General features: G+C 41.0%; 2 protein-coding genes across 2 annotated transcripts; both read right to left on the bottom strand.

Moving 5' to 3' along the window:
* Positions 1–1,587: 1,587 nt before the first annotated feature.
* On the bottom strand, positions 1,588–3,917 carry arl4d (ADP-ribosylation factor-like 4D). Its single transcript, XM_017434316.3, has 2 exons — positions 3,762–3,917; positions 1,588–2,915 (listed from the first exon to the last, which is right to left on the bottom strand). The coding sequence occupies exon 2, from the start codon at positions 2,832–2,834 to the stop codon at positions 2,229–2,231; it is 606 nt and encodes a 201-aa protein (XP_017289805.1). The 5' UTR covers positions 2,835–2,915; positions 3,762–3,917; the 3' UTR covers positions 1,588–2,228.
* A 1,360-nt stretch (positions 3,918–5,277) lies between these two features.
* Positions 5,278–11,894, bottom strand: tmem106a (transmembrane protein 106A). Its single transcript, XM_017434222.3, has 8 exons — positions 11,716–11,894; positions 10,011–10,151; positions 9,785–9,848; positions 9,549–9,702; positions 7,776–7,916; positions 7,652–7,695; positions 7,511–7,564; positions 5,278–6,784 (listed from the first exon to the last, which is right to left on the bottom strand). Exons 2-8 carry the CDS (start codon positions 10,141–10,143, stop codon positions 6,643–6,645), a joined length of 732 nt encoding a protein of 243 aa, XP_017289711.1. The 5' UTR covers positions 10,144–10,151; positions 11,716–11,894; the 3' UTR covers positions 5,278–6,642.
* Between the last annotated feature and the right edge of the window lie 1,098 nt (positions 11,895–12,992).

Here is a 12,992-nt window from a genome sequence, read left to right as displayed (position 1 = left end):
TGTGGACGCCCAGCAGGAGGGCCTGCGAGCGGCCGACATGTTAAAGCGACACATCAGGTGGTACACACCTGCACACACACACATGTGACCTTGTGTTTAGTTGAACTAGTTTAAAACCTATTACTGAATCCAGCAAACCCAACTGTCGTCAACAGCAGATCAGGTCTCATGGGAGATATTTGTGTTCAGGACACACAAAGACGAGCAAAAGAGGTCACAGTTTTTCCTTTTTTTATTTATTTGAAAGTTCATTTTATGATACTTTAGTTAGCATGAGACCAACATGTCATGTTGTACGCCCTTTAACCTAATTAAGGGTGCTGGTTTAAACTACGAAAGCCATAATTATAGTTTTCTCTCACATCCCCCCCAGAGCTCAGAGAGCACACACCCAAGCTTCCATAGACTCCCACTGAGTTCGGACTTTTCCCTTCAGAGCTGGGAGTGAAGGGTTACTTTAACTTGTAACATCTGCTCCACAAACCAAATGTTTCTGCTGTTGAGTTCAGTTTTCTGTGACTTTTAATTCCTACGTTACTGTCGGCCTTTACTGAATAAAGTGAATGTCTGACACCCTTTAAGGTTGATTCTGATGTTTTCTCGTCCCAGATGTGTCTTCACAGCTGTCATTTCTTTCTCTACATCTTGAAATTGGCCTCCTGGTCCAAACTAGTTGATCTGAAGCGGTCTAGCAACTTGTTTCAGGTTTTTGTCTGTGGGTTTTTATTTCTGTTCCTCGCTGTTAAGGATAACTTTATTCCTTTGTGGATAGACGGGCTTCTACCAACCGGAGTTTCACTGTAAGCTGCTGGCAGACAGCAGAAGGTGGGACTCAAACTAAACGGATTGTCCCGTCTTAGGTGGGGGGAAGGGAAGGACCCCCCTCCTCTCTGATCCGGACATGAATACAAAGGAGCCTCATAACTCAGGACTGTGAAACCTGAATGGTTGTGTTCCCTCTTTAACTTTCAGCTACTCTTTGCTATTAGAGGCTGAAACTCTTGAGAAGCGCAGAACATCGCCTGGTCCGCAGGTGGAGGAGTGACTGCTTTCACTCTTCGGTTTTTTGTTTTTTTTAACAATAATAGTAACTTTGGTTCACGTCGGCTTTCTCAGTTGACTCCCGAGGGAAATATTAGCCTTTCTGTGCTGCTGTTTAATGCTCAGCAGGCCGTTAACCGGAGCAGCCACAAAGAACCAAAACAGTCCAAGTCACGAGCCGTAAAACTAAAAGATTAACCTGAAGAAACAAAGACAGGAGTTTACTGAAGTTAAAGCTAAAAGGAGCAGAACACAAGCTAAAAGCTAATAGAAGCAAAAATGTGAGCTTAAGAGTTGAGCTAAAAATAACAAATGGCTAGTTAAAAGCTAAAAGTAGCAAAATGCAAGATAAAGTAGCTAACAAAAGCTAAAAGCTAAATGTAGCCAGAAGATAAAACAGGCAAAGCGCTAGTTAAGGGTAGCTGAATAGTAAAGAACAATGTTTTTGAAGGAACTGAAGAGACCTCCATGTGTTTCCATGGAAAATATTTGCAAATCAAGTCCCAGATTTCATCTCCAAGCAGAAAGCACAGAGCTGTTGGGTCATTCGGTTCCATTACCTCAAAAAAACAAAGATAATCTTTTATTTTCTGTACAGTGCTTAGATTTATTAGGTCTGTAGATTTACAAAAATGTACAACTTGTGTTAACACTGGAATTCTACCGACTGAAACTTAACATCTGAGCTCATCACAGGGAAAGAAACGAAATATTATTGGTATTCTGTAACACTGCTTCATTTCTCACATTTTCAGCAAATAAAATAAAAAGAAAATCCCCTCTGTCTGACACAAACACATTGGAGCGTTCAATAAATATTCTGTGGAATAAAAATAGTGATTCAGTGGAAAAGAAAATCTGTGCAAGCCAGTGAAGGAATTTAAGAGAGCTTCTAAACGACTTCTGTCTCTATAAACGTGTTTCTAGGTTAAAATCTGAACGTCTTCTTAGAAACTTTCCAATCAAGTGTGGAGAAGCACTTAGTGACAACTAACTGCTGTCAGTTCAGCTGCTCGACTGCACCCCGAAAAAAAAAACGTCAATACTGCTTCGGTGTTATGAGCAAATCCATTTCTGCTGACCCGAAGGCGGCTTGTTGGCACAAAATCACTCTGCAGTTAAACAAAAAAACAAAAAAAAAAGCGAGCCGTTAAGCTCCGAAGTGTCCTGGCGCTGAACGAGTCTCCTCATCTCTTCCTGTTCCGGCTGTGTCTCACGGCCTTCTTCCTCTTCAGGATCATCTCGTAGAGTTTCTCCAGGCCGGCCTGCAGCCCCTGACCGTCCACGGCGCTGCAGCTCTGCACGTGATGCAGCGTGCACGTGCTCAGTTCGTGCACGGAGAGCAGCTTCTCCACCTCGCTGACGGACAGGGCCGAGTCCAGGTCCTGCTTGTTGGCCAGGACCAGCACGGGTGTGCCCTGGTTCTCCAAGGTGCGGGTGATCTTGTGGAGCTCCACCTTGGCCTCCTCCATGCGCTCCAGCTCGGTGGAGTCCACCACGAAGACGATGCCGTCCGTTCGCCGGGTGTAGGACTTCCACAGGGGCCGCAGCTTCTCCTGCCCGCCCACATCCCACACCTGGAAGTTTATGGCCCGGGACGCCCCCACCGGCACCTTGATCTTCTCCGTGTTGAAGCCCTTGGTGGGGATGGTTTCCACAAACTCCTTCAGCTTGAGGCGGTAGAGCAGAGACGTTTTGCCGGCCGAGTCGAGGCCGATCACCACCACGTGCAGACACTGGAAGCTCGGCAGGAACGGCGTGCTGGGAGCCATGTCGGTCAGCTGGTTCCCCATGATTCCGGGCAGAAATTCACCCCTGCGGATCCTGGATTTAATCCTGTCTGCGTCGAATCGGGATCAGGTGATGCTGGAGAGCTGATCAAAACCACACAGAGAGCTCGAGTTAGGATTGAAAGAAAATCATGTTCAGGAGATGCTGCTCAGACTTGTTTTTGCAACTTTTAGTTAATCTTTCACTACTTTTGGCTTTCAGTTAACTGTTTGCTGCTTTTGGTTGTTTTTAGCGAACCTTTATCTGCTTTAAGACAGCGTTTTCCTACTTTTAGCTCTCAGCTAATGGTTTGCTACATTTAGAAAACATTTAGCTGCTTTTACTTAACCTTTTGCTACTTTTATCTCACTTCAGCTTACATTTTGTCACATTTAGCTTAACCATTTGCTTTCTTTTAGCTTCCAGCTGGTGTTCGGCTCGTTCCAGCTCAGTTTCAGCAGCGTCCCTCAGCTCCGGTCTGTGTTCCTGCAGCTGAAGCAGCTGAAGCCTTCCCTCCTCTATAGCTCCAACATGAGGCTTCTCCTCAGCCTGGTGGCTTCCAGCTGCAGCTTTAATCCCGTTCTTGTTGACATCCTGACACCCATCAAATATCTGCCTGTGGACCGCCTTCAGCCTGCACCTACAGCCTACAGCCTGCACCTACAGCCTTCAGCCTGCACCTACAGCCTACAGCCTGCACCTACAGCCTACAGCCTGCACCTACAGTCTGCACCTACAGCCTGCACCTACAGCCTGCAGCCATTCCGCAGCAGCAGGACAGCAGAGCGCGCACACGGCGCTCATTTCCATCCACATTCCTCTCCTCTTCATGTATCCCTCTGAACTGGAGCCGACGGGGGAATGAATGAGGGAAACTTAAGATGTCTGAAGCCGTAACGAGGCTGTAATAAAACTGAATGAATATACAGAGAACCGGCAGAGACCCATACCGCTCAGACGCTGGGCGCAGGAACCGTCCACAGGCGATAAAAAGCGGCCATGATCGGCGAGAAGCGCTGCTCGTCCCGGCGGCTCGGCCCCTCTCCGGATCTCCTCCTGACTGAGGAGCTCAGGAGGAGCTCGAGCCAACGCCACCTTCAGCCCCGGTGACGTCACGTCCACCTGGAGGGGAGAGGGGGAGGAAGGGATAGTCCCCGCCCCCTGCTGGCAGAGCGGCAAACTGCGGGGCGCATGGCTGCGTGTCTTGTTAGCAAAATATCTCACGAAGCACGGGACGGATTTTAATGAAACTTGCAGGTTGTAATCATTTGATGTACGTCTACAGCTGTTCAGCTTTGGGAGTCAACCCGATTTAAAATGGCTGCCACGGCCAACTGAACTTACTACTCACAACAATGGCTAAAAGTCAGTCAATTTTACAGATAAAGTGCTAAAATTTGTTGTGGTCGAAGTTAAGACTCCTTCATAACACATACTCCAAGTGCTGCTCATTACATGAGAACCTTGCTTAAATATTTACCATTAACTGTTGGAGTCAACCCTGTCTGTTAGCGAAACATCTTGTGAAGCACTGGATGGATTTTAATTAAACTCGCAGGATGAAATCACTATGAACATCTGAAACTGAAAACCTTTTTACACATATTGAGATGAAACTTGATGTGGTAGTAGTAGCTGAGGGTGATTCACCACACATGCTCTGAGCGTGCACGAGAATGCACGTGTTATTTCCACCAAAACAGCTTCAGCTCATTTCTCACAATAAAACTAGAACTTTGACATGGATGAATGTTGGGCCTTTTCATTTTAATCTGATATTTGGGTGATTTAGCCAAAATAAAAGTCTATAAAATTATTACTTTAAAGAAAGTATATAACTAGAAGAACAGACTTAAAATGTGCACAGAATGTTGTTGTGGTTTGCACCTCAGGGCCACCGTACTTTCTGCACCGAAGCTTTGGCTCCACTTTGTGGTCGATTTACTGAAGAACAAGAAGAACAGATCTTTAACGGGCTGCAGGGTTTAAAGCAGAGCCACTTTCACCATCTTTTAATAAATAAAATGTAAATTGATGACCATTAAAATAAAATGAAACTATTTATAAAACTTCATTTATATTTACAAACTATATGAATGCATTTTATTTTACATTGACAAAAAATGCTTTTTTTCAGTTTTTCATTTTTGTAGAAAATGAGTAAAATAAGAAGCTGACTCAGAGATAAATAAAACATTAAGTTGCAAATCACTGCTTTACATTGTACACAACATTTTCAGAGTTGGAGCTGTATTCTGTACATTTTAGAAATTTTAGTTTATATTTAGCTGATGATGTGACAATATACAGACGCCCAAAGCCGATGTGTGTGGAAAACTAAATTGGAGGTGTTGTGTTTAGACTTGGTTCAATGATGCCATAAAGATCCATCAGAATAATTAATAATTCACAATGATTACTGCAGCTCGGTTTATGTCAAATAACAACAAACAGTACAAGCAAAACGAAGCCTTAAACATCAGTTTAATAAAGTGCAGACAAGATTACCAGAGGTCAACTCTTTTACACAAAATAGAAGCTTTCAAAAAATAAAATTACATTTATATAAAACTCTATTATTAGAGCTCAATGCCCAAGATATATTTACACATAACTGCAAAAAATGTGAGCAAACATTTGTTCTGAATTTACAGTAAATATATTCAAAACAACCGTATTAATTTATAACACTGTAGTGACTGATTACCATTTGATCTGTTAACTTCTTCAACAGGACTCAATCATATATTAAAGGGACAAAGAGTGTTTTTTACTGCTGTGAATGATGTAAGGACGCCGTTTTAAACTCAGGTTAAAAAGCGTCACCAGATTAAATTTATCAGTAAATAACAGATTGAACTCTACCTTATTAAAAATCATTAATATTTAGATAACTTGATTTATTCACTCTTATTATTATCAGATCTGATCAGCTGAGGGTTGGCAACTTTTCATCAGGAAAAGATTTAAGGTTTTATTACAAAATTAAAATGAATCAACATTAAATCAAAATAAAATAAACAAATCAAAACAACAAAAATAAAGTGAACACTAAGAGTTTGGGAAGAATATTTATAATTCTGAGTCAGATTAGAAGTGAAATGTGTGTTTATCAACTTGTGTCCTAACCAGACCAAACATTGTTTATCTCATCACCAGGAGGGAAGTCTTCGAGTCGGTCTTTCCGGATCGAGGCTGTGGTCCGCCGTCACTCCGTCTTTCTGAGAGGCTGATCGGACCTCATCAGAACTGCGGAGAGGAGGTAGGTGATGCCCAAAAGTTTTCTCATTAACTTCAGCCTTTCTTAGATTTTCTACTTCTGGACTTTACAAAACGAACCCTTTTAAACTTCAGTTAAATGAAATACAACGAGACGAAGATAAAACAAAAACAACAAAGACTAATCAGCTCATGAAAACAACTGAACAGAGACAAGGTCCCTCTCGATTTATCAAAAGTGGCAATCACTGTCAGACTCTCAGAATCTGACAGCCAGGAAGTTGAACATCAGCGGAGACGGAACTTATCTTTTCCTGTTCAAAGAGGTTCTGTTAGTGGGCTCACTGGACTGTCTCCTGTCATGACTAAAAATAATGAAGTTCATTAAACCATTCGACTGATTTCTTATTAGATAAATTAAAATATAAATCTTTGTCATTTATTTTGCAAAACATTTTAAAAGATTTCAGTTAAAAGAACAGAGCTGAACTCGGCATAAATCGTGTTTTTGTCCTAAAAGAAGCGCAAGATCCCTCCGTCTCTACTGATAAGACATTCCCAGTGAGTGAAGCCTCGGAAAACAACTTTTCCCAAACGATACCAAGGATTCCATCATAACGAATGATCTTTTACATCGAAAGCTCCAGTCATCATAGGATGCGGGACGGTTGAATTGGCTCCACAGTCGATGTAGCTGTAGGTGTCCCGCGTGAGCTGCTCCATGTGGGAAAGGTAGGAAATATTCATGGTCATCCTGGGTGGAAAAAAGAACAAAAAATACGTATCAAAATGAGATTTTCAGCTCTGGCAATGCTTTTAGCATTCTTTTTTTTAAAACACTGGCCACTCTGATTGTCACTTGATTGCAAACACCTAAAATTCAGAGAGACAGCGATGGAAACATTTGCCTAATCTCTAACAGTCGCAGCCCAGTGAGACACTTTATCATTTCTCTCTTTTGGTTTTCTGTCAACCTTGATGCTTAAAAAGCCAGACTGAGAAGGGGCTAGTTGGGAGAATAAGAAAACAAAAGTTTGGCAAGAAAAAGCTGCTTAATGACAAAAACAAGTTTTAACCTTTAAAGGACAGCAGGCTACCATGGGAAGATTAGACTGACAGATGCTCTATGATCTGGTTTGAGATCTAAAACAGAAACCTGTGTCACCATTAACTCGTCAGGTCATACACTGTCTGTCTTAAAGTAATTTATTTGAGTCTCGAGTTCAAAGGTGAGCCAGTCAGCTTCATGGGAGGAGGAAAAACAGCTGCCAAAAAGCAGAAGTGTCTTTTTAAGGGACAACTCAGAACAGAAATGAAAGCTGTAAAGCCAACGGTGATTCTGAGTAATAAATTCACCAGTTTCTTCTTTCATCATCTAAGGAGAATATTTTAGACGTGAAGATGTGCCGTTTTTGGGGCTGTGGTTTGTAGACTCTTCAACACTGTGGCTGTGAGATAAAACGCTTCTGTTTCCACTTACTGCAGCTGCAGAAACAACGTGTGAATCTTGACAGTGGCTGATTTGCAGTAGGTGCTGAAAGACACGAAACACAATGTTCGGACATCCGCTGAATCAGATGTGTCTGAATATTTGTGCCACGAGCTGCAGCTTTTTTCTTACTTTAAGTCTTTGTCTACGATCGACAGGTCGATTTCAATGATGTCCTGAAGGAAGAATAATACGTAAGAAGGCATCATATGATGTAAACACATATATCCAGAATCTGAGAGTGGGTTAAACTCACCGACTGTTTCGACCGGGGCTGTATGGAGGTCATGTTGGTCAGCTTCGTCTTCCCCATCACCGTGTTAATAATGAGGCCCTGAATGGTAAAGTCAGTGATCTGAACTGGGACAAAGTTCTCGTTGGTGATGTTAATGAGGTTCTAAAACAGAAAACAGAAAACAGAAAACAGGCAAACTGTCAAGCGGCGTGCTACCTGTCGTTAAAAAGTCACAGGGTACTTTGACTGTCGGCCTGTCACGTGAAAGCAGCTTTCTGCTCACAGCTCTGACACAAACTGTAAAAACCTGGGCTTGCACAATAACTGCGTCACAGTGGGAAGAACCGAGGGCTAAATATTAATTGTGAGCCTCTTAAATCGGCCGCGGCAAACGCTCGTTTCCTCCCAGGTCATTCTGTCTCAAAACTCAGGTCCTTCCCATAAAGTGGGAACATTTTTTGACAGGAAAAACCGGAGCAGATTTCCAGCCGAGGTCAGAAGTTTCCATTCGCTCACGGTGAGGATAAATGTCACATGAAATGTCACACCTTTAATGATTTATCTGAAACGCTCTTTCCCCAGAGTGGAATGAGTTTTAGAGACAAGAACTGGATGCTGAAGTTTTAATTTATTGTGGATTTTCTACACTAGAATATCTTTTAACTTGACAAGGCATTCGTTCCTGTCATTAAAGTCCTTTTATGCATCAATTTTCATTTATTCATTTCCAATTTTTGCTCAGTTTTATTGTTTAGTTTGTATTTATTTACTTTGTTAAGCTGTGAGCTGAGTGATTATGATTGACTGCAGCTGGGAGTTTCTCTTTACCAGCAGAAAAAGAGTTTATTCGACAGCTTTTAGTGGACTGACCGGCGCTGAGAACAATGGGAAAGTCTAAGGAACTCAATGAGGATCTAAGAAGCAGAAACTGGTCAGGATGTTCAGGAACAACCCAGCGAAACCACCTCGGTCCATCGTGAACTCAGAGGACCTAAAGAGACACCTTTGCGCTCGATGGACGAGTTAAACACCTCCTGGAGAAAAGTTTCCTGGTCAGATGGGACAGAAAATGAGCTGTTTTACAAGAAGGACGTTTGGAGGGTTCAAGGTGAGACACTGTTCCAACTGCCGGGCACGGTGGTGGCAGCATCATGAGTGGAACAAATTATAAGGAAAGCCCAAAATCTTCACCTTAAATCAACAGCTGGGCTTGAAACTTGGACACAGAACCACTTCTGGGTCGGCCTCCCCAGAACCCCGATGGGATTAAAAGCTGAAGTTTGTGTTGAGAAACCAAACAGTTTAAGTTCTGCCGAGATTTAAAGCGATTGAATACAGCAGAAGAAGAAACTGTGGTCCGGTCAGGCTTTTAGGGAAATTAATTGGTTTTCTGTACTCCAAACTGATTGATTTTTGATTTTATTTTTATCTGTTTTTACTATTTTTATACTTTAGCACCAACCTGTGGTGTTTCCTCATTAATAAAATTCAATCATTTTACAACTTATTGCTGTTTAAAATGATTTTGTTTGCATCTTTTGTTCGATTATTGCTATTCTTTTATGTTTTGTTTTGTTTAAGCAATATTAGTGGGAGTGTATGGATATATTTGAGGCTGTGTGGATTAAAGAAATCCACAATAAATTAAAACTTATGCCCCCATCGAAGCTGTTTAATCGTCTCCAGCCTCTAAAAATGGTTCAAATAAATCATTAAAAGCCCATAAAGGAGCGTGACCTTCATGCCTGCGATCAGTGGATGTAAACCTCGGGCTGCAGCCTTGCTGTTACTTACTTTGACCTGAATATCAACCGATTTCGGGTTGAAATAAACCATGACTGACAGCACGGAGACAGGTGTGAGGGTGACGCTCCGTGGGAAGAGGAAGAAGAGGATCAGGGCGCAGACAACGAGACACACAACCATGGAGATGCACACGTACATCTTCCTGAAAGGCACAAATGCAGCTGGTTTGACGCTGAGGTTTTATAAAGCATCAGCTTTAACTTCCACACGCTCCGATTCCTTACGTGCGTCTGGGCTGCAGCCTCACATCGTTGCACGGGATTACAGCAACTAGCTGGTTTTCCTTGGCTGCAAAGAAAAAGGAAGAAAAAAAGAAGCAAAGAGTTTTGTTTTAACCACCAAACTTGTGTGAAAGCACTTTAATAAAAAGCTGTGGTGTCTCTCAGTTTGACTCGTTTCCTCCGTGGCTGGGAGAGGAATCCAGCAGATTCGTCACGAAACAAAACCAACCTCTGGGAACGCGGCCCGTGCCTCGACACGTGGGGCAGGTGTCGCTGGCGTCCCCGCTGCCATACGGAGGAAAGTGCCGCAACAGTCTGCCGTTCTCCGTCTTTCTGGTGTGCTCTTTCTGCGGTGGATCCATGACGCCGTCTGAAACAGGAACACAGGGCTGCATCAGGCCCGGCTCGGGTCACCTGATCCACTCGCTTTCCTCGCAAAACCTTTTAAACATCAATAAAAGCTCACTCCTGCAGCACATGTCAGGGTGTGAGCAGAGTCCAAAGTGTTCAAAAAGGAGAGGAAACACACCCAGAAGTGTCTTTTTATGGTCCTCTGATGACAGAAAACATAAGAAGATGGAAGTCATGTCCATCCTTATTTTCTTTTACCATTAATTAGCAACTATAGCTGTAGTTTTTATTTTTATATCTCCTGCTGAATTAAAAAGCCACGTGGGCTTTGAAATATACAATAAAAAAATAAACTGTGTAGAAATTTGAAAAGTAAACAGTCCAGCATTCCTCCAAGGGATGCATATCACCCGCCAGACTCAGATCACCTTAGGCTGAGAAATGATGGAGGTATATTTTTTGTCAAACCTTAAAAATATGGTTTTGTGCTCGGCCCCGTGGCACTGCGAGGTGTCGCGTGACCAACCAGCGCTCAAAATACGTGCAGCGAGGGACTCTCAGCTACTACCACACCAAGTCTTAGCTCAACGGGTGCAAAACTGGCTGAGTTGTAGGATCAGCTGTGGCGGACATCTTCAATTAGGGGATGAGATATTTTGCTAACAGATAAAAAAAAGGGCCAACCCCAACAATTAATGCTCAGCTACTACCACACCAAATTCAGTCAGTGCCGTGACAGCCATCTTAGACAGCTCTGCTTCCAGGGATTATTTCCTGAAACTTTCACTAAAACCGTCTACAGGACAAAACAGATTAAATTAAACAAATACACTTAATGGTTACTCAAAATTAATTATAATGATAAAAAATAAACATATAAAAAAGGAGCAACTCCAGAGACACATAAAGCAGCTTCTCTGACTTTCTAAATGCTCTTAATAGTTTCCATATTTGCCCCACAAACAGATCTGGACTCCATCCATGCGTAATAATATGAAGTCGAGCAGGTTTGTTTGGTCGTGCTGCACAGAACAAGAACAGAAACAACCAGATGGGTTTTCTACAAAATATTGCATTTTTTAAAATAGTTTGGAGGTGAAATGTGTCATAGAGTATGACATATTTTAAAAAATGTCCTAAAGAACAAAGTAATAACTGAACGCCAGCCAGGTCTATGTAAAGTCAGAGTTTTTTGAAACATTTAAACACTTTGCTGATAATTTACACAATTAATTACAGTTTTATTATAATTCTGCAATAGACTATAAGTCAGAACATATAACTAATCTAGATTTACTTTATAAATCTGCTTTATAACAAACCTTTATGTTCCAATAAGCCTGAACACATGATGACATAACAATAATCCTGTTTATTTTCTTTGTTAATGGAGCTTTTAGTTTCTGTTAAACTCACTGAAGTGCTGTTTTAATCCACATATATTGTCTAAAGTTTAAACAGAGCCTTTTCCTTCATGATACCAGCTTCAGGGAGCTTATATTTGGATTTAAAGCAGTAAAAATGGCTCCACGCCTCAGTTTCAGCTGCATGACGTCAGCAAACAGAATCTCTTCTTCTCTTACCTTTTATTCAGCTTTCAGCTGTAATTTCCTGCCGCTATCCGAACTGGAGACATAAAGTGGCGGATTTAAAGTTTGTTTTACTAAAACCAGCATGGAGAAAGTCTTTGCTGCTGCGTCAAAACACCACTGAGTTTGTCAGGAGGAACACTTCCTTTAATTTTAGGTGACGGGTCAGTTCCTTCAACACCCGATCACGTGTTTTTACTCTTTTTTTATATGTTTCTTTCTGAAAGTTTGTAGGTTTAGCAGACACATAAGAGGGGTATGTATGAGAGGTTGACGTTTTTTTTTATTTTTAAAAAGTACGTTTAAGCACGACCAGATGTATCTGTTAATAAAAAGCAGGAAATTATGATGATTCACCTTCCGAGCCTTAAATCCTTACCGCCACCTAGCGGTCAGACTGTGGAACTACACACAGGGCTCAGAAAGTACATGTAGGTTTATGTTTGTTTTATTCTCTATTTATTTGTTTGTTTATGTATTTATTTACTTACATACTATAGACAGTTTAAAAAAACTGCATTTGAGCTACTTAAAAAAGTAAACATTATATCAGGGAGTGTGGTGGTCAATAAAATTTGCTTAGGGGCAAGAATGTTTCTGAGCTATTATTATTATTATTATTATTATTATTATTATTAGTGGTAGTAGTAGTAGTAGTAGTAGTAGTGTTGGAGTTCATACACAGCATTTGCTGGTAATTAGTACAAGTAAAATATTTTTTAAGTATATTTGCTAATTAGCAATGAGTCATTTTGTTTTAAAGACATTTGTCATTTTACCTGTAAATTCTGTCAGTTTTATATACTTATATCTACTGTACAGGTTGTCTTTGTCCCACTCTTTTATTTTTATACTTAAATCATTTAATCATTAAGAGTTTTGGTTGTGACTTTGCCTGAGTCACTGTCAGGAGCATTAATTGGTGAAAACATGAAAAAGCAAACGTTAAAAATGATCATAAATGTAAAATAAGAAGATATTAAACAAGTTTAGAAAAACATTGTTGGCAAAAAAGTTAGGATTTTGTATGTTTGACATCATTAAATGCACTAATTAAAGTACTGCAGCAACAGTCTAATAATAAAAAATATAAATTAACATTTTATCTTTAATTAACTACCCCTGCTGTTAGGTTTGTTTTTGACCAAACATGAACTATTTTGAAGATCTTCCTTTCTTTTTGTGCTTTACTTTACTCTTTTGAAGAAATGATAAATTAATCTATAAGTTCTAGATGTGCTTTTAGGTGAATTTTGCATTTAATCAGGCTG

This window comes from Kryptolebias marmoratus, linkage group LG17, assembly GCF_001649575.2.
Source record: "Kryptolebias marmoratus isolate JLee-2015 linkage group LG17, ASM164957v2, whole genome shotgun sequence".
Classification (NCBI taxonomy): Eukaryota; Metazoa; Chordata; class Actinopteri; order Cyprinodontiformes; family Rivulidae; genus Kryptolebias; species Kryptolebias marmoratus.
Note: the sequence above shows the minus strand (reverse complement) of the source record. Positions and strands in the feature narration are given on the sequence as shown.

Bases quoted from the DNA above. Each gene is read 5' to 3' on its own strand.
- tmem106a (XM_017434222.3), bottom strand. From the start codon at position 10,143: ATGGATCCACCGCAGAAAGAGCACACCAGAAAGACGGAGAACGGCAGA. The intron at 7,917-9,548 runs GTAAGTAACAGC...TTTCTGTTTTAG, and splicing joins CGGTTGATATTCAGGTCAAA to AACCTCATTAACATCACCAA. The intron at 6,785-7,510 runs GTAAGTGGAAAC...TTTTCCACCCAG, and splicing joins ACGTTGTTTCTGCAGCTGCA to GATGACCATGAATATTTCCT.
- arl4d (XM_017434316.3), bottom strand. From the start codon at position 2,834: ATGGGGAACCAGCTGACCGACATGGCTCCCAGCACGCCGTTCCTGCCG.